This window comes from Aotus nancymaae, unplaced genomic scaffold, assembly GCF_030222135.1.
Source record: "Aotus nancymaae isolate 86718 unplaced genomic scaffold, 86718_ANA_hifiasm-v0.15.2.pri h1tg000011l, whole genome shotgun sequence".
NCBI lineage: Eukaryota > Metazoa > Chordata > Mammalia > Primates > Aotidae > Aotus > Aotus nancymaae.
This window is the reverse complement of record NW_026988422.1, coordinates 12,930,749-12,951,592: the sequence shown is the minus strand read 5'-3', so window position 1 is coordinate 12,951,592 and position 20,844 is coordinate 12,930,749. Positions and strand designations below refer to the sequence as shown.

Here is a 20,844-nt window from a genome sequence, read left to right as displayed (position 1 = left end):
TTTTGCAATCTGAGTTCAGGGAGATGTTCTTATTTTCAATATAATTCTCTGATCCTGCATATGTGATCTTTATTAATTTTTGTCTAGATAGAATACCAAGGCCTATAGATGATGATGGACTAAGCATTTTTTAATGATTATGTCATTAGCCAGAATTTGATTTCCAAAGAAAAATAACTAATTGAAAAACAACTGGGACCAGGCCTAGATTTAGGTAAAATTATAAAGAAGGCAGTTCGTTCTGAATAACCTTGTAGTTTTTTTGCTCAATATGGTATAGTGTCTTCTTTAATTTCTTACTTTCTAACCTTGATGCCTTTATTTGTATCTCATCAAAATATGTTTGCAAGAAGGAATGGGATAAATTGATTTATGCTAAACTCTAAATGGCTGAATGAGTGCGATCCATTTAAGAAAAATGTGTATTTAAAAATATTTTCCATTTCATGTTTATTATCGGTGAATCAATATAGAACATTTTGTAATGGTTAGTGATGTGTGGACATTAATAATTTTCACCAAGTATGCAGAGCCAGGCTTTTCTGATCAATATTGATTTTCCCCATGCAAAATAACTTAACATAATTTTAGGAGATGGTGATACCATCAGCATGATTACAAATTACAAACATTACAACACTTAAAAGTATGCAGTTTTCTTTTTGTAATTTCATAAAACTTCTTTTTGGACTTCTACTAACATTCCCAATTTTAAAAGACTCCTAAAAATAATGCCTGATAAAATTAGAAGACATAAGCCATTTTGGAAAAGTAGGGAGTTATTTTTCTACTTTTTACTTCGAGGTTTTTTGTTTTTGTTTTAATCTGTTAACAACATGTAGTGGGAAGTATGGTGAGAGAGGTGAAGAAAATGGAGTTTCCTGTTGATGAATTCCACATGTCTGAAATACTTAAATATATGAAGGTAAACTTTTAGGACCAGAATTATATTATAAAAAATAGTCTTTCAGCAAGATGAAGAGATGAACAATTCTAGTATCACTTGCTCCCGCAGGAGGGAACATCCTGAAGAATGCTTGTTTACTGAATCCTCTGTAAGACAGAGTTGGCTACTTCTAGTGATTAATCTTTTGATGAAACAATACTTTCCTGACTGCTTTTCCACTCTATCATTTAGAGATCTAATTTTCAGAATGTGAAAATTTGGCTATTCTGTATGCCCTTTTAAAATCTTGGGAGTCTCAGCAGAATTATGTTGCTATTGTCTTTTAATTGACTGAAATGTTCTGTGTACTTCAAGGCAACATCATGTTCATTAACTGCATGAGTTAATTCTCCTTTAAATCCTTTGAGTACACATTTTCACAGATCCACAAATGAACATTACTTTGACATTTGAATGATAAACACCAGCTTGACTGATAAACTTCTCTACAGCGCCAATATCTGCTGAAAATATGAACATGGATACTGTGTTATTGAAGCTTCTCAAGTAAATTATTATATCCTTCCTTGAGCATAACATCAGATTCTTCCACAATTTCTTTAAATTTCGCTTTTGGGAAAGCTCGTTCAACAAAGACACTATGTTGGATAGCATACTATTCTACCATAAACGGGTACTTCTCTTAAAGGTAACAGGTTTAACTGCAATAATAAAATATTTTTCTTTTAGTTGTTTTTCCTGTGACAAGTTTATAGTTGTCAATCATATTATAACACATTAGGCATCTTTTCCCTTTGTAGGAAAATCTACTTAGTGTCATAGCAAAGTCCATTATTATCTGAAGTTTGGCGTCTTCCTTTAATAAAACCACAGATAATTTGTTATCTTTGCAGGGTTCTTGATGCAAACGGAACTTTTCTGGAATTCTTGCATCATTTTTACATGCACAACAGACTTTTGATGAGTCATTTCTTAGCTATCTAATATTCCTAAGGCATTCTGAGTTCCGTTTTTGATTTTGTCCTCAAACAACAGTATAGGTGGTAAACAATATCCAGAGATACAAGGCCTGTCCACAGAAATCTTGATGATTTTGATTTTTTGTCTCATTTTCCTTTTCAAGGTGAATATGTATTGGGCCAGCACCACCTCTGCCACCAGGATGCACACACTGGTGCTAGCTTCTGTGACCACTTTTGCCATGTCCACCTGGTCCACAAATGCAGCTCTCATGCTCTTGCTGACAAAGATAACACAAGCTTTGCAAGTGTGGAGCTTGTGCCTTAACCATGGGGAAAACCAGGAAGCCCCCAGAAACTGGTGCAGGCCTGACTTCATTGCATTTCACAGATGCTGCTTTTTTTTTTTTTTTTTTTTTTTTTTTTTTAACAAATTTAAGGTTTGTGGCAACCCTTTGTCAAACAAATCTATAGGTGCCATTTTTCCAACAGCATATGCTCAGTTCACGTCTTCGTGCCACATTTTGGTAATTCTTCAAGTATTTCAAACTTTCATATTATTGTTATATCTATTATGGTGATCTGTGATCAGGGATCTTAGATATTACCATTGAAATTGTTTTAGAGCACCATAAACTGCACCCATAGAAGACTGAGAACTTAATTGATAAATGCTGTGTGTGCTCTGACTGCTTCACTTATTGGTGGTTTCCCCATCTCTCCTTCTGTCTTTAGGCCTCTTATTTTTTTATCTGAGATACAACAATATTGAAATTAGGCCAATTAATAATCCTAAAACAGCCTCTAAGAGTTCAAAGGAAAGGAAGAGAAGCATATTTCTCACTTTAAATCAAATGCTAGAAATAATTAAGTTTACTGAAGAAGGTATGTCAAAAGCTGAGGTAGGCTCAAAGCTAGGCCTTCTGGGTCAAATGATTAGCCAAGTTGTGATTGCAAAGGAAAAGTTCTTAAAGGCAACTAAAAGTGCCACCTCAGTGAACATATGGTTAGTAACACTGCTGATATGGAGAAAATTTGAGAACATGTGGTGTTTAGTTATTTTGTTCCTGCATTAGTTTGCTGAAGATAACAGCTTTGAACTCCATCCATGTCCCTGCAAAGGACATGATCTCATTCCTTTTTATGACTGTATAGTATTCCATGGTGTATACGTATTACTTTTTCTTTATCCAGTTGATTATTGATGGGCATTTAGGTTGATTCCACGTCTTTGCTATTGTGAATAGTGCTGCAATGAACATACCCGTGCATGTGTCTTAAGAATAGAGTGATTTATATTCCTTTGGCTATACACTCAGTAATGGGATTGAGGGGTTGAATGATATTTCTGCCTCTAGGTCTTTGAGGAATCACCACACTGTCTTCTACAATGGTTGAACTAATTTACACTTCTGCCAACAGTGTAAAAGCATTCCTTTTTCTCCACAAGCTCACTAGCATCTGTTGTTTTTTAACTTTTTAGTAATAGCCATTCTGACTGGTGTGAGATGGTATCTCATTGTGGTTTTGATATGCATTTCTCTAATGATCAGTGATGTTGAGTTTTTTTTCATATTTCTACCACATGTATGTCTTCTTTTGAGAATTGTCTGTTGATGTCCTTTGCCCACTATTTAATGGGCAAATGTATTTTGCTTGTAAATTAGTTTAAGTTATTTATAGATGCTGGCTATTATACCTTTTTCAGATGGATAGATGGCAAAAATTTTATCCCATTCTATGGGCTGTCTGTTTACTCTGTTGATAGTTTCTTTTGCTGTGCTAAGCTTTTTAGTTTAATAGATCCCATCTGTCAATTTTTGCTTTTGTTGCAATAGCTTTGGCATCTTCATCTTGAAATCTTTGCTTGTCCTATATCCTGAATGGTATAGCCTAGGTTTTCTTCTAGGGTTTTTATAGTTTTAGGTTTTACGTTTAAGTCTTTAATCCATCTTGAGTTGATTTTTTAATATGGTATAAGGAAGGGATCCAGTTTCAATTTTCTGCATATGGCTAACCATTTCTCCCAGCAAAATTTATTAAATAGGGAATCCTTTTCCCATTGCTTGTTTTGTAAGGTTTGTTGAAGATCAGATAGTTGTAGGTGTGTGGTCTTATTTCTGGATTCTCTATTCTGTTCCATTTGTCTATGTGTCTGTTCTTGTACCAGTACAATGCTGTTTTGGTTACTGTAGCCCTGCAGTATAGTCTGAAGTCAGGGAGCATGATGCCTCCTTTGTTCTTTTTATTTAGGGTTGCCTTGGCTATTGGGGCTCTTTTTTTGGTTCCATATGAATTTTAAAAGTTTTTTTTTTCCAATTCTGTGAAGAATGTCAATGGTAGTTTAATGGGAATAGCATTGAATCCATAAATTGCTTTGTGTGGTATGGGCATTTTCATGATACTGAGTCTTCCTATCCATGTGCATGGAATGTTTTTCCATTTGTGTAATATCTGATTTCTTTGAGAAGGCTTGTAGTTCTCTTTGTAGAGGTTCTTCACTTCCCTTGTTAGCTGTATTCCCAGGTATTTTATTCTTTTTGTGGCAATCGTGAATGGGAGTTCATTAGTAATTTGGCTCTCGGCTTTCCTGTTGTTGATGTATAGGATTGCTAGCAATTTTTGCACATTCATTTTGTATTCTGAACCTTTTCTGAAGTTGCTTATCAGTTTAAGAAGCTTTCGGGCTGAGACAATGAGATTTCCTAGACATAGAATCACGTTATCTGCAAAGAAAGATAGTTTGACTTCCTTTATTCCTATTTGAATATACTTTATTTCTTTCTCTTACCTGACTGCCCTGGTCAGAGCTTCCAATACTATGTTGAATAGGAATGCTGAGAGAGGGCATTCCTATTCAACATAGTATTGGAACCACCTTGTCTTGTGGCAGTTTTCAAGGGGAATGCTTCCAGCTTTTGCCCATTCAGTATGATATTGGCCTGTGGGTTTGTCCTATATGGTTCTTATTATTTTGAGGTATGTTCCTTCAATTCTTAGTTTATTGAGAGTTTTTAACATGAAGGGATGTTACATTTTAATCAAGGTTTTTTCTGCTTTTTTTGAGATAATCATGTGGTTTCTGTCTTTAGTTCTGTTTATGTGATGAATTACATTTATTTATTAGTGTAGGTAGAACCAGGCTTGCATCCTGAGAATGAAGCCAACTTGATCATGATGGATAAGCTTTTTATGTGCTGCTGGGTTTGGTTTGCTAGTATTTTGTTGAGGATTTTTGCATCGATGTTTATCAAGGATATTGGTCTGAAGTTTTCTTTTTTTGTTGTATCTCTGCCAGTTTTTGGATAAGGATGATGCTGGCTTCGTGGAACAAGTTAGGAAGAGTTTCTTTCTTTTCAGTTTTTTAGAATGGTTTCAGTAGGAATAGTACCAGTTCTTCTTTGTTCCTCTGGTAGAATTCAGCTGTGAATCCGTATAATCCTGAGCTTTTTTGGTTGGTAGGCTATTATTTACTGCCTCAATTTCAGAACTTGTTATTGGTCTATTCAGGAATTCAGTTTCTGATTGTCTTGGGAGGGTGTATATGTCTAGGAATTTATCCATTTCTTCTAGATTTTTTAGTTTATTTGCAGAGAGGTGTTTATAGTATTCTCTAATGATTGTGTGTATTTCTGTGGGGTCAGTGGTAATATTCCTTTTATAATTTCTGATAGTGTTTATTTGATTCTTCTCTCTTTTCTTCATTAGTCTAGCTAGTAGTAAATCTATTTTGTTGATCTTTTTCAGAGAACTAGCTCCTAGATTGACTGACTTATTGAAAGGTTTTTTCTGTGTGTGTCTCCATCTTCATTTCAGCTCTGATCTTGGTTATTTCTTGTCTTCTGCTAGCTTTGGGGTTTGTTTGCTGCTGGTTCTCTAGTTCTTTTAGTTGTAATGTTATTTTTTAACTTTAGCTCTTTCTAGCTTTTTGATGTGAGCATTTAGTGCTATCAGTTTCTTCTTAGAACTGCTTTAGCTGTGTCCTAGAGATTCTGGTATGTTGTATTGTTGTTCTCATAAGTTTCAAAGAACTTCTTGATTTCTGCCTTAATTTCATTATTAACCCAAAAGTCATTCAGGAACAGGTTGTTTGATTTTTATGTAGTTGTATGGTTTTGAGTGAATTTCTTAATCTTGAATTCTCATTTGATTGTGCTGTGATCTGAGAGACTTTATCATTATTTCAGTTCTTTCGCATTTGCTGAGTTGTGTTTTATTTCTGATTATGTGATCAATTTTAGAGGAAGTGCCATGAGGTGATGAGAAGCATGTATATATTCTGTTGTTCTGGTATAGAGAGTTCTGTAGATATTTATAAGGTCCACTAGATCTAGAGCCGAGTTCAAGTCCTGAATGTCTCTGTTGATTTTTGTCTTGATGATCTGCCTAATATTGTCACTGGGGTGTTAAAGTCTCCTGCTATTACTGTGTGAGAGTTTAAGTCTCTTTAAGAACTTGCTTTATGCATCTGAGTGCTCCTGTATTGGTTGCATATATATTTAGTTTAGTTAGATCTTCTTGATGAATTAAGCCATTTACTATTATGTAATGCTCTTTTTTTGTCTTTTCTTATCTGTGTTTAAAGTATGTTTTGTCAGAGACTAAGATTGCAACCTTTGCTTTCTACTGTTTTCCATTTGTTTGGTAGATTTTTCTCCATCCCTTTATTTTGAGCCTGTGTGTCTTTGCAAGTGAGATGGGTCTCTTGAAGACAGCATACTGATGGGTCTTGGTCCTTTATCCAGCTTGCCTTTCTGTGTCTTTTAATTGGGACATTTAGCCCATTTATATTTAAGATTAGTATTGTTATATGTGGATTTGATCCTGTAATCATGATGCTAGCTGGTTATATTTCATACTTGTTTATATGGTTGCTTCACAATGTCACTGGTCTGTGTACTTCAGTGTGTTTTTGTAGTGGCTGGTAATGGTCTTTCCTTTCCATTTTTAGTATGTCCTTCAGGACTGCTTATAAAGCAGGTCTGGTGGTAATGAATTCTCTCAACATTTGCTTGTCTGAAAAGGATCTTATTTCTTCATATATAAAGCTTAGTTTGGCCAGAGATGAAATTCTGGGTTGAAAATTCTTTTCTTTTTGAATGTTGAATATAGAGTCCCAGTCTCTTACGACTTCTAGGATTTCTGCTGAGATGTCCTCTGTTGTCTGATGGGCTTTGCCTTTGTAGGTGACTGGGCCATTCTCTCTGGCTGCCCTTACCATTTTTTTCTTTCATTTTGACCTTGGAGAATCTGATGATTGTGTGTCTTGGGGATGTTCTTCTCATGGAGTATCTTACTGGGGTTCTCTGTATTTCTTGAATTTGAATGTTGGCTTGTCTTGCTAGGTTGGTGAAGTTCTCCTGGATGATATCCTGAAGTATGTTTTCCAAATTGGTTCCATTCTCATCTCTTTCAGGTACCCCAATCAATCATAGGTTCGGTCTGTATATAATCCCATATTTCTCAGAGGTTTTGTTCATTTATTTTCATTCTTTTTTCTGTTTTTGTCTGCCTGTCTTATTTTAGAAAGACAGTCTTCAGCTCTGAGATTCTTGCCTCCACTTGGTCTATTCTGCTATTAAAGCTTGTGATTGCATTGTGAAGTTCTTGCAGTGTGTTTTTCAGCTCTATCAGGTCAGTTATGTTCCTTTCTGTATTACTATTTTGGCTGTCAACTCCTGCACTGTTTTATCATGATTTTTAGCTTCTTTGCATTGGGTTACAATGTGCTTCTTTAGCTCAGTGAAGTTCATTTTTATCCAGGTTCTGATGTCTACTTCTGTTATTTTAGTGATCTCCACCTCAGCTCAGATCTGAACCATTGCTGGGGAGGTGTTGTGGTCATTTGGAGGAATGTGAGCACTCTTTCTTTTTTTTTTTTTTTTTTCAGTGTTTTTAAGTTTTTTTTTTTTAAGTGCTAGTTCTTTCTCATTTTTGTGGGCTTACCTACCTTTAATATTTGAGTTTACTGATCTTTGGATGGGTTTTTTTGTGTGTGTGTTTGCTGTTGCTGTTTTGTGTTTTGTATTTTGTTTGTTTTTCTTTGAACAGTCTGAGCACTCTTCTGTAGGGCTGCTGCGGTTTGCTATGGGTCTGCCCCAGACCCTAGTCACATTGGTTTTTCCAGTACCTGGAGGTATCATCAGTGAAGGTTGTGATAAAGCAAATATGGCTGACTGCCCCTTCCTCTGAAAGCTCTGTCCCGGGGGGTACTGACCTGTTGCTGGCCTGAGTGTGCCTGTAGGAGGTGGCTGGAGATTCCAGTTGAATGATCTCACCCAGCAAGAGGAATGGAATCAGGGACCTGCTTAAAGATGCAGTCTGGCTGCATTTTGGTAGAGCGGTGGTGCTATGTTGGGGATCCCTCAGCCCCCAGTTGATTTGGGATTTTCAGGTCCAAAGCCTGGACCAGCTGAGATGCCCAAAGAGCAATTGTCTGCCCCACCCATTGGGCACTCTGTCCTAGGAAGAAACTCTATTGGCCATAGAGCATGGGTGGGCTGGCCAGAGGCCCTGGGTGGGAGGACCCACCCAGTGAGGAGGAATGGATCTGGGTCTATTTAAAGAAGCAGTCTGGTGATGCCTCAACAAAACAGCTGTGCTGGGGAACTGCCTCTGCTCTGTTCAGCTAGGAGTCTCCAATGCCTGCAGGCTGGAAGGGCTGAGTCATCCAAACAACCAAGGTGGTGGCCCACCCTTCCCACAAGACATCTGTCCCAGGGAGACTTCAGAGTTCTGTCTGTAGATACATCTGGGTAGGGGGTGGCTGGAGGCCCTGACTCTGAGGTCCCCCCCAGTGAGGAGGAATGGATCAGGATTATGACTATTGTTTTGACTGGCTTCATAGTATCTCATTGAGTTATCTCTTCATATTCACATTTTCTTATAATTGAACAAATTTTTCACCCTCTTAATACCCTCTCACTCCTAACACTCTCTCACTCCTATTCATGTACACAGATTTTGGGTTACTATAAATAACACCATAAATGTTTTCTTCCTGTCTCATCCCTTGTATCTCCATCAAAAGCAAATGCTATCCTAAATGTTTATATTTATTATCCACTTATATAGCTTACAATTTTATATCCTATAGTATGTCTAAGGCATATGCTGTTTGATTATACTTGCTTTAAAATCTCATTAGAAAATATTATGCCATATGTTGTTATTTGGTATTTACTTTTTAATTCAGCATGTTAAGATTTATTCATGCTGTTGTATATGATTGCTATTCACTTATTTTTTATTGCTTTCTAATATGATATTTTATTAGTATACTACAATTTATCTGCCCTCCTGACTATACCCACTTAGATTATTTAAAGCTTTTGCTATATGAACAGTGTTCCCTCCCAACATTTGTGTGCATATCTTCTGTACATATGTACTAATTTTGGAGGGGTTTTTAATATCTAGAAATAGAACTGTTGGATTGTAGGTATGCACATGTTCAGCTTTAAAATACAATGCCAAAGGATGGTGGAAAGTGATGGTACCACCAGTAACATAAGACAAGTTACGTTGATAGGATGTTGGATAAATCCTATTCAACACTTGGCAATACAGGATTTCTTAATTTTTATGAATTGATTACATGTAAAATGATTTTCTAATTCTAGTCTTCATTTATATTTCCTGATGACCAGAGAGACTGGACATTTCTTTAGATGTTTCTGGCCACGTGTGTTTCATGTTTTGTGATGTGACTTTTTGTTCATTTTCTATTACTTTTTGTCATATTTGTTATTATGTAGGCATTCTTTGCAATCTTTTGATATAAAATTTTAATCAATTATATATTCCTGATTCATTTTAAATTATATTTGTGGCAAATGTCTTCTCCAGATAGTAGTTTGTCTTTTGTTTTACTTTTTTAAAGAAGTCTTTTGATGAACATAAGTTTCTTGATTTTATTCTAATTTTTACATCTTTTTTATGGTTAGGGCTTTATGTCTCTTTGTTAAGCCCTTCCCTACTCCAAAGCAGGAAGAAATCCACATTTTATTAACATGTTTTAATGTTTTGCTTTTGATGTAAAGATCTTAAATTATATAGAGTTTATTTTTGTGTAATGTGCATGGCAGGGGTACATTTTAATTTTTTTCTTATCAATAATTACTATTTCTAGGTTCCTTTGCTGAACAGTCTCCTCTTTTCACAGTAATCTGCCATGCCATTTTGATAGACACTTAAGTTCCATTTATTTTTAGATGTCTTTCTATGCTCCCCCTTCTGAATACTGTCTTTTCAGTTCTTGTATTTGGGTACTGGGTTCACAGGTGTCTATTACACTATTAACATATTTATTAACAGAAATATGTTAAATTACAGAGGGTCATGCATTGACCAATAATGAAAGTGTCTCATGAATTAAATATTATGATTAATTCAAATTTGTGAGCCTGAGGTCCATCAAAGGGATAAAATAAATAAATAATGCTACAAAGAACAGTCCTGTTCATGTTCTTTTCCTCTCTTTCTTGCCTAAGGACAAGTTCCCAGAAATGAGGGAGCAAGTGGATACAAAATACTTTTAAAGGTTTTAACTGTACAACTTAAATGTTTTCCAAAGGGACGTACACATTACTCTTTGTGGCAAAGAGTCTAGCATTTAAATTCAGAGTTCTGCCCCTGTGGCATCCATTGCCTCACTCCTTTTGTTCCTGACTCCTTCCTTACCACTTCCCCACCACACTGATCGTTGTTTTATACCACTAAGAGGCAATATATTTCTTCTTCAACCCCTGTCTGTACCTGCTAAAGCAGCAGCCACAGACCCTACTGCTAGTTGGCCAGATTAAAAATACAATGAAATAATTTCTGGCCTCACATTTGTCTCCCTCTTTTCATTTTTATTAGTGATATGAATTTTCTAGCTAGTTTGCTCTGTTCCCAGATATACTCACAGCTTGCTCTTTCAGCTTGATTGGTTATATCATCACTCAGATGTCACCTTCCTCAGTAAGACCTTTCAAGACCACCCATTTTTAAAATGGCAACCCTTCACTCTTGATTCCCACTGTCTCCCTCCTGTGCTTTTTGTTCATATAACTTATCACCACTTGTCTGTCTCCCCTTCATCAGAATTTGGAACTTAGATGGTTTTTGTCCACGGGTGTATTCTCAGCATCTACAACAATACCTTAAACATGATAGATACTTTGTGAACATTTGTGAATATTATTACAGACAAAGCACATAGTTGTTGTTCAATATATGTGTCAGATGAGTGACTGAAGTTCAGAGGACTCAAGGGACCCACGATTATACTTAACAATTTTTGGCATCTGTCCCACTGGAGGTCTGGGGGTAGCTGAAGCCTCGGGTTGTCACACTGGAATTGCTGGCTGAAAGACAAAATTATTTTCAGAATACAGCTTTTTTAGAAAGCTGTAATTTAACTTTGCTTTGATGCACAGAATTTTTAATCTATGTGACTTTTGGGAAATCTGAAATTGAAAATGTGCTTCCCTATGCAGGAACACTAGCTGGCATATTAAGCAAAACTCTGTAGTTTATATTTAATGCCAGCTTGTCACTGATTTGTGTTCTTTTTCTGTTCTCGTCACTAACTCAGATCACTGAGAGTATTGTGAAGACTACTTTAATATTGCCTTAAAATCCCTTGACAAATAAAAGCTACAATATAATAAGTCACCAACCCTTATTTTTTAAGACTATAGAAATTATTATATTAATATATAGTCAGTGTAGAGTAACTCAAAACCAAGATATTAACATCAAATGAAAAATACAGCTGTTTGCTGAAACATCAACATTATAGAAGCAGTAGTAAAACTTGTGCTGTCTCTTTCCAATCATGGAGGAAAACCTTGCCAAACTCACATTGAGGAGTGCTGTTTGGCTTCGAGGCACTCACATCTCCAAGAGTCACTGAAGATGTAGCCGGATATCCTAGTTTGAAAACAAAATTCCAAATTATTATATGTATTTATATTCATATGTTTACCTGTGCCTGGAATATTAGGGTTGGAAAGAATCTTAGTGAATAGCCTCATTTTATAAATGATGAGACGGAATGTAAAAAGAATATGCTTGTGGTTAAATAACCAACATCCAATATCATTGCTTTGCTATTAACCCAGTTCTCCTAATTCCAAATGCATTACATTCACACTTTCAAAATATATTATTTTAGTGTCTACTGTGTGTCAGATTCTATTCTGCATGCTAGGGTTATAGCAATAAACAGTGAAGACAGGGTCCCTGCTCTCATGAGACTTACCTTATAGTGAATTTTCACAAATACAACTGTGAAAATAGTATCTTTACATACTAAGTATGGTTTCATATTTACTTCAATTGTTAGTTTGCAAACTCATTTCTCCATCTTTATACTCCATAATTGTACATTCTCTTCCTTCCCCCTTACTCCCCCCAAATGAAAGACTGATTCATATTCATTTGAAAATAACTTTATATTTTAGAGCTATTATATAAAGCAAGGTAGATTAAAGAAGAAAAATATCCAACCACAGTTCACTGAAATCATGTTTATATCTCTTGGAAAGAAAAAATTTTAAATACACTTTGCATGTATTTCTCCTTTGTTCCAAAATGTATTCAAGGTGGTTTACATCCATGTGCAATAGAAGAAGATAAAAGCAGAAAGGGAAAATATGAACAAGGAAAATATAGTAGAAAAAATATGTTGAGTCCTGCTGAAACCTAAATGAGGATAGTGCACAAAGAGCATTTTGTGATGTCCTATGCTTTTAGTAGATATGGGCCCCACATTTGGTCTGACCTTTCTGGTAGCAAATGCTAAGAAATAAAGAGTTCAGGTTATATGATTGATGAATATAATAAGATAAAGCAGCATTATTATTAATACAGTTATTAAAAGAGTTATTCTTTTTATTGTAATTAGAAAGAAACTTTTCCCCAGATCTTCATAAAAAGAGGGCTGTATAATGTGTAAAGTATCCTATAAAATATCCTTACAGTATGATAGCCTGTATGTTTATTCATCCTCAAGCTTTAGTTAGTAGTGAATGGCAGACAGCTTTCCTGGTACCTCGATTCTGTGAAAGGGCATGCCTTAAATAGAGAACATGGGCAATCAAATCAAATACATAAGTTGGCATTGTGGATTATGCATTTATAAACCAGAGGTTCACATCCAGAGGTAATCAATGATACTTTTTTTTTTTTGCAATGAAGCCCATCAGTGAACTACAAAGAGATACTTACTACGCTGTGACTTCCTAATTAAAAGAGTCATACATATAAAATACTTTGAAGTGTGCCTAGAATACAGTTAATGCTAAAAAGTATATCTTAGAAGCCATAAAACAGAAAACTTGCAGTTTAGTTCAGATGTTGATAATAAAAGCATATTCTAACTATAGGCCAGTTGAATCTCCTGAGGAGTTCCACAATTGTCTCATTTTCCTTGGTCTTTATGGAAGAAAGTTGATCTAAGGTAACTAATCCCTGCTTCCTCAGCCTGGCCCAAGTTTAAGAACTACATTCCAAAGTGTTGTACCAGAAAAGGGCTAATTGTCAGAAATAAGAGTGTTATGGTAGGCTGGGGCATTAGCTTTACGGTAGGGTAGTAACTTCTCACTGGCAGAATCACCTACAGTTCTTCTCCTCTGCCATCTCACTGAGCCATCAATACCAGATTCTTGTGCAGTAATTGTAACTTCTAGCTCACTGCGTCCCACCGTTCACTAAAGGCTGTGTTAATAAAAAAAGTGCACAAGATTGCTTACCTAAAGGATATATGATGCTTTTGTAGATTGCTTTGAACTAGTATTGGAACCACATTCCTAGTCACTGTGGAATTGCTCTTTTAGTACTGAGGATTTTCCCATTATCTGACACTAGATGACAGTCTAATAGTTGGAACATCGGGAGGGATCACCATTGTTCACTTGCCCTGATCATGTTCCTGGGACTGTGCTCCACCACGCCCTCTAGAGGAGGGCCCAGTCTGTCTCTGCATTAAGTGCAGCTGTGCTTCCGGACCACTGTCTTACTATACAATTTTACTAATCTATGGATCACCAAGTGATTTATAATTTTATTTCATTCATTGAGAAGATGTTGCTTTTGTTTTCTCTAAAGCAATTCCTTCAGTTACCTCTTCAAAATTCTGTATTGTTATGTAATTTTAAAGTTACTTAATATTCCTTTTGGGATAAGGCAAGGTAAAAATATATAGAAAAAAATAAATTAGCTATAAGTACTTGAACACTGTATGAGATGCTGAGATATGATAAGTTCTTCCTAATGAATAAAGATGGTTTTTTTCCACCTTCTTTCCCTCCCTTCTCTTTCTCATGCTGAGAATTAACCTCCAAAAGTATTTGCTGACAGACTTAGTAAGTAAATTCAAAATAATTGTTTTTAACAGTGGTGCTATGATAACAATAGTTATAATGAGAATGTTAAAAAAGATCTAGGAAATAAACATCAAAGAAGTTAATATTTATTTGTAAACTACATGACCACTACCTAGAAATCTCAGTCTAATAAGCAACTGCCAGCAGCCTTTAAAAAGGCTTTACCTGCAAGCAACAGACACTTTTCTATGCCAGCCTGGTTGCCCACACTGGGTGCTGGCACTGACCAGGACATGTGATTTAATTCTGGCAGGAAATCACAGGAATCCTGATGAAGTATAACTTGATTGGGAATTTCATTTACATTAAAATGACTAATTAAATGTTCTCTTCTGGAGGTCAGAAAATAACGTGACATAAATCGTTTCTCAAAGTTCACTGCAGGAGAAGAACTCATTCATTTGATTCTACCTATTATGTTATTCAGGGACCTTGTTGGGAGAGAAACATGCCTCAGGAATGCATGCTGCCTTAATCCTTGTGTGACTATATCTCTGCCCCGATGTAGACATCTGTGTCGCTTTACCCTTCTCACACACAGGGCTGTGGAGTACACTGAGGGCCGAATATATGTCCAGGGTGGGGAACAAAAGGATCAGTGATACTTAGTCTCTTAGGGAGCACTAAGTTATTTCAGTCATATTGGTCTCCAGCTGAATTTTCCTTAGGCTTTAACCCGAGGGTCTGAATCAGCTTGCACAGATTATTAAGAGATTGATCCCTTTACTGTGAGACCTCACTCATTATGTAGAAGCCAGAGTTAAAGCCATTTAGAGAATTATGTAGTTCCTAGAGGAATTAAATCTACCCCTCTCTCTCTGACTTTATACCATAGTTCAAGGTTAAGGCCCCTTCACATTCCATGATCTGATCTCTAACAATCTTCACACAGTCCTCTCTTTCTACTCCCTGCACACATTCTTTTATTTGTTCAACCAACATTTGGGAGTCTCTATATTTCAGGCATTGTGTTTGGCACTGGGAATACTGCTCTCCTGGAGTTTAAGTTCATGAAGGAGATGGACATCAACCAGAGGATCACATAAGCCAATTCAAATACCAGAATATATTAAAGGGGGGATGGCCCAGTCAGAGTCCCAGGAAAGTTTTCCCAAGGAATTTATTGGGAGATTGTGGCCAGTGGAGGGAGGGTGAGAGCTTTCAGGCAGAGGGAGTAGCCAGTACAAAGGCCCAGTGTGTGGTCTCACATGCCATGGATTAGTAATAGTCATGTCTGGCACTTGTCCATTCCATTGCTGGGCTTTTACAAGTCCTCAGGAGTGTTTGTTCTGTGTGCTGAGTTGAACTGGTTGTGAGAACTAGCTGGGGTGTTACCTGCCACAGGGCATATCTGAGACATCAGCAGCAACAGGAGAACAGTGATCAAACTGTGGCATGCAGTTGCAGAAACACTGCTTACTTCTTAGGAGTTTTGTTTTGTTTTTAAAAATCCCTTCTTAGAACCTGACCTGGAGATTCTGTAACTATATAAGAACATGTCTGACTGTCTCTTGATATCATGTACAGCATTTTAAAAATTTTATTTGCATTTCTTGTAGCCATGTTTCTGAAAGATTCATATTGATCATGTATTTCTGGATGTGAGACAGCTTGCTTTGTGCCTTTTGTTTTAAGGCTCAGTTTATACTTCACAACATAGCAAAATCTCTTCAATATTCTATAGTGTTTTCTATTACTATGTAGGCAAGTAATATGCCAAACTCAGTGACAGGGAGTTGATGGCTTTGTTTGCTGATTGTTTATTTCTTCTTTGATGTGAATGTTTATTATTGTCAAATATTGCAAGTATCCAGAGATACACTATAATGACCCATATTTCCAGGAAATATGAAATTTAGAGGTGAACACTACTTCACACAAAATGTTTTTTTTATACTAGTTCAGAAATGGCCATGAGGTTACATGAGGAGGTTTGAAACCTTCTTGGCCCATTTCTATTTTAACTCTTTAAAAATTTTCTCATGAAAATAAAAAAACCCACTCTATGCTATCACTGGAAATTCAATTAAGTTAGAAGACAGCTCCAGTCAGTGCTGAATTGAGTGGGTAGCCAGAAACATGTTCTGAAATAGCTAATTCTGGTCATCTCCATGTGACATCATTAAGCAGAACAGAATCTTTCAACCTATACTCCAGCCAGTCTTCCTGGTGACCTAACTGCTAGAGAAAGGAAAGATAAAGGAGGGCTAGAAGATCTATGGTTGGTTAACTTTTGGGAAATACTAAAATATTTTCCAAACAACATAGATTTCAAAGATAATTTGATATGGACCTACTATATGCCAAATAAAAGAGGCAAGTGAGCAGCTGCAAAGTAGCTTAAGGGGAGGATAAAGGAGAAACTGGTAACTTAAAGTAAGAGAAATAGTGATTTTGTCATTGTTTCCTCTTTCAGGGAATTTAAAATTACAAATAAAGGTCTTGATTTGTTTTGAGATGGGTTTTGCTTACTGGACTCTTAATCATGACATTCCTTCTCAGACTGGACAGTATGAGTCTTAGCTTCATTGTTGATTTTTATGCACTTTCACGTTTGATTCTCAAAATAATCATATGAACTAGATAACATTACTCTCATTTTTTAAGACATGGAAACTACTATAGAGGTGAAATTGTCACGGGATCCTTGGGGTGTTGCTTTGCCAGCCAGAAATTCTGTGGCCAGTGGTGCCTTCTGCCTGAGTATTGCTCACATCTGCGGGGCTCATTTCACCCACTTGGCCCAGCAGGCTGTGCTTGGTCTGTGCTACCAGCCTGGATCCCACACCTGTCAAGGGAGAGCCAGGTGCAGAGCAGCAAGGAGCGTGTGAACTAGTGAGCGTGGGATCTGGCCACTGTGCACAGCCAGGCATACTGGCTGCTGCGGCAGGGTAGGAAACCCCAGGTGCCAGCATGGGTGCCGGCTCTGTGTGAGGCTGCTGCTGGACCAGATGTCTTGCAAGCGGCTTCTGCTGCAGGCACTGGTGTCTGGACAAAGGGAACACTGTGGCACCTGAAAGCCTGGAGATGCCAGGAACTGTAGCGCCCCAAACAGGGTGTTACAGCCCTGGCCCAGGAGGCCCTTAGGTCTGGGCTCCCTGAAGGGCTACAGGCCTTCTCTCCTTCTCATTACTCACAACGTGGTGAGCAGATGGTAGGTGTGTTTCAGCCCTGCTGTGTTACAGCTCTTTCAGTCCTGCCACTCAGTAGGTCCTAAGTTCTTGTCTTGCATCCAAGAAGAATGAGGTATACAGACAACTGGAGGGTGAGCCAGGTGAAGAGGAGTTTCACTGAGCAACAGAACAGCTCTCAGGAGACCTGAAGTGGGTAGTTCCTTTCCACAGGCAGGCTGTCCCAGTGAGTGTCCAGCTCTCAGTGGAGAGGAGACCTGTAGTGGGTAGCTCCTTTCTCTAGACAAGTCCTCTGGACGAGGAGACCCATGGTGGGTAGCTCCCTTCCATAGCTGGTTGTCCTGACTTCTCTTTGAGTCTGGCTGAGTCCCCGTCCTGACTTCTGTCTGAGTCTGGCTGAGTCCCCGTTTTTTCATGGGCTCAGAAGGGAGAAGGCACACGGTGATTGGTTCATGGGAGGCCATGGGGGGAACCTGGAAAAAGCACTATCTGATTGGCCCAGTGGTCATCAATGAAGTTCTCACTCCAGCCATGACCTTCACCTGGAACTGGCAGCCTGGCTCCCTAGCTTCAGGCTATCCCTGGCCCGAAGGTGAGGTTTTACTGGGGACTTATGCCTTTCCAGACCTATGCCTGGCCTGCAGCCAGCTGCCCTCAGCTCAACCCAGCCACTGCCTCCCTCCTGTGCTTATTGGTGCCCAAAGTCCAGAGGCAACAAGGTGGGGGATTGGTGTGTCAGTACTGCCCTAAGCATGTACACACCTGGCCAGATTATAACAGTGCCTGCGTTCAGCCACAGCTTTGCTCCAAAATTGGCACAGGTGCCAGGAGTGGGGAGAGTCCAGGGAGTTGGGGGCAGGCCCTTCTGAGCCTGCAGGTGTAGGGGTGTTCCCAGGCTTCTGAGAGTACAGGGATGCCCAGGTCCAGAGTCACAGCTGGGTGGTGGCAGCTGCCCTGAGTCTGGGGCTCCTGCCCCACCAAGTCAGTATGGGACAGGCTTCCGCCTGTTCCCAGCCTCCGTGAGCTCCAAAGTCCCAGCTATGCCTCCCCCACTGCAGCTGGCATCCTCCCAGCAGCTAGTCCACTCAGGCAGTTGCCACCATCAGAATGACTTGCTTTAGGCTACAGAGCTAGTAGGTGTCAGAGATAAGAACTGAACCCAAGCCTGTCTGACACTAAAGACTATTCCATTCTGGTAGCCTTATCAGTGTAGTTAGCCTTGCTGTAGCATGCATCATCAGAACCAGGGCCTAGCCATGGAAGAGCTCACTCATGATATCTAGCACACAACCTCCCAGAACAGCAAGCCTTTGATAGCTTCTCTTCCTGTCCCACCATCACCTTTCAGCTTCCTGTCACAAGACTGCCCAGACTTCAGCACTAGCCAGATGCCTTAGGGAGCCTTCCTCTGCATTCCCTAAAGCCTTCCTTTGTTAATCTCTGCTTTTTTTGTACTGAAAAAAAAGTCTCCATTTAGAAAAAATTTACTGAATTATCAATACTTATTGATAACCGTGTGTTATCATTGTTCTAGGTAATATAGCTGTATCAATAGACAAATCAGACAGAAAACACTGCCCTCATTAGATTTACTTTCATTTTTGTGGAGAGGAGCCAAACAGGTAACTTACAGAGGATGTTAAAATGTGCTATGGAGAAAATACAGCCAGAAAAGGGGACAGGAAGTGGGGTGGGAGGCAGCTGCAATTTCAAAAAGAGTGGTCATGAAGTACCTCATTGAGAAGGTGACATTTGAACAAATATTTCAAGAAGAAGAGGGTGTGATCCATCTAGATATTTGGGGGAAGAGTTTTTCAGGCACAGGAAATGAGGGAAAAGGCCCTGAGACGAGAGCAACCCTGGCATGTTGAAGAAACAGCTCGGAGTCCAGCTTGGCTGAGCAAAGCAAGAGACGGGGAGAGTGCAGTCGTGGGGATGTGACAAGTGGGGTATCATGTGGCTGTTCATGCCAACTGTAGATTTCTGCTGCTCTTCACTGCCCACTTCCCTCCTCCCTTCACTAGGCCTTCGTCCTTCTGAGCTTGGTTTTGTTTACATCCGCATCCATCTCAAGTAGATACATAATTCCAACCTTGGATTATTTATTTTTATTAAAACACACACACGCATACATGCACACACACCCCTTAGACAAAGACAGACTGGTTAATCGGCCACTCTATTTTTTTACCTTGTGTTGTTACTGTATTTCCGAATTGATCTACAGGGTCTAATAATAGAATACAAATGGTGATACTTACTGTGAACCAAGGGCTATAGTAGGTATTTTGTTTGCTTAGTTTCTTCTGTTGTTTTAATCACCCTTAGAGGAAGGAACCACCCACATGAAAGCTTTCTCTTTTCTCCATTCTTCTATCTCCCTTCATTTTCCTCAAGCATCCTCACCTTTGGCCAATGCTTTTAGAACTCTGTTTATTTTCCATCCATCACACTATTGCTAAGAACTACAGCTTTCTGAGGATCCTGTCAGTGCGTAAACCATCACCTCATCATGTTGCTTCATTTTCACTTTATTTCCTTTAACTCTTCAATGGATAATGCAGAACACAATTTTTAAATGGAATCCTTGTACCTTCATTTCAGATGAGGTCCCTAAGGTTAAGACCCATAGTACAGGGCATGAGCAGTCTCAGGTTGAAAGCAGAGTTCTAGCCCACTTATGCAGGACGTGCGAGGCATGTGGAGTGGAGGCTGTCAGTGCTGGTCCGTGATCAGCCTCAAAGCTGTGTGACAGGGTGGGAGCAGTCTGGCTAAGAGTTCCTTTGAAGCGTCCTATGCATTAGGCCCTCCCTCGTGGAGGAGACGAAGAATCCGCTCCTTCACTTTAGCCCAAGTGAAGTGTGGATCTGAGAGAACGACTCAGATCTCTTGACCTGTGTGTCCTGGAATTTAGGACAAAGGGGCATGGTGCCTTACTTAGGCTGGAGAGACTGCATTAGAGCCATTAAAGGCTCTGAATGGGCATGGAGAAGAGAGACAGGGCCACACTGGTGAAGAGGAGCATTACCCCATAGAGCAGGCAAAGGTGCGTATTTTTCCAGACAAAATAGGGTGCCATGAAAAAAATCTCACTCGGGAGGAACACCTAGAGGAGCAAATAAGCACTCAAGAGGAGCTGACCTTCAGAAGTTTAGAGGCTGCAGGGAGAAGTAAGCAGAAGATCAGAAGAGAGGCATGGCCCCACTAAGGGACAGCAGCAATAGGACAGTCAGGGATTTCTGAAAAATCTGCCCAAGTGCCCCATGAAGTCAATATGGCAATTTTTATTCTTATCATCCAGAGGGCACCCAAGTCAGATTACAGCCAGCAAGGAAGGTCCTTCCTTCCCTGTCTCTCTCCTCTTCTCCTTACCCCATTCTTCATAAAGGGGGGCCCAAACCAGCAGCTAGGAGTGGAGGAAAGGATGGAGCCAGGCCAGGAAATCAGAGACATCCCCCGTCTCTTCCCTACCC

At 38.8% G+C, this 20,844-nt stretch overlaps 1 protein-coding gene, 1 long non-coding RNA gene and 1 pseudogene across 5 annotated transcripts in view; 2 read left to right on the top strand and 1 right to left on the bottom strand.

Annotated features, from left to right (window-relative positions):
- Positions 1-20,844, top strand: part of LOC105723075 (uncharacterized) — a 304,135-nt gene that overhangs the window by 34,326 nt on the left and 248,965 nt on the right. The gene's annotated exons all lie outside the window — the stretch shown is intronic.
- Positions 1-20,844, bottom strand: part of CD96 (CD96 molecule) — a 97,104-nt gene that overhangs the window by 13,224 nt on the left and 63,036 nt on the right. For both annotated transcript variants that reach the window (XM_012460943.2, XM_012460942.3), the window contains exons 9-10: positions 11,716-11,784; positions 11,145-11,216 (exon numbers count right to left, since the gene is read on the bottom strand). In XM_012460943.2, the coding sequence (XP_012316366.2) occupies positions 11,145-11,216; positions 11,716-11,784 (141 nt within the window). The remainder of the gene's footprint in view (positions 1-11,144; positions 11,217-11,715; positions 11,785-20,844) is intronic.
- Positions 10,212-10,282, top strand: LOC135274448 (small nucleolar RNA SNORD113/SNORD114 family; annotated as a pseudogene).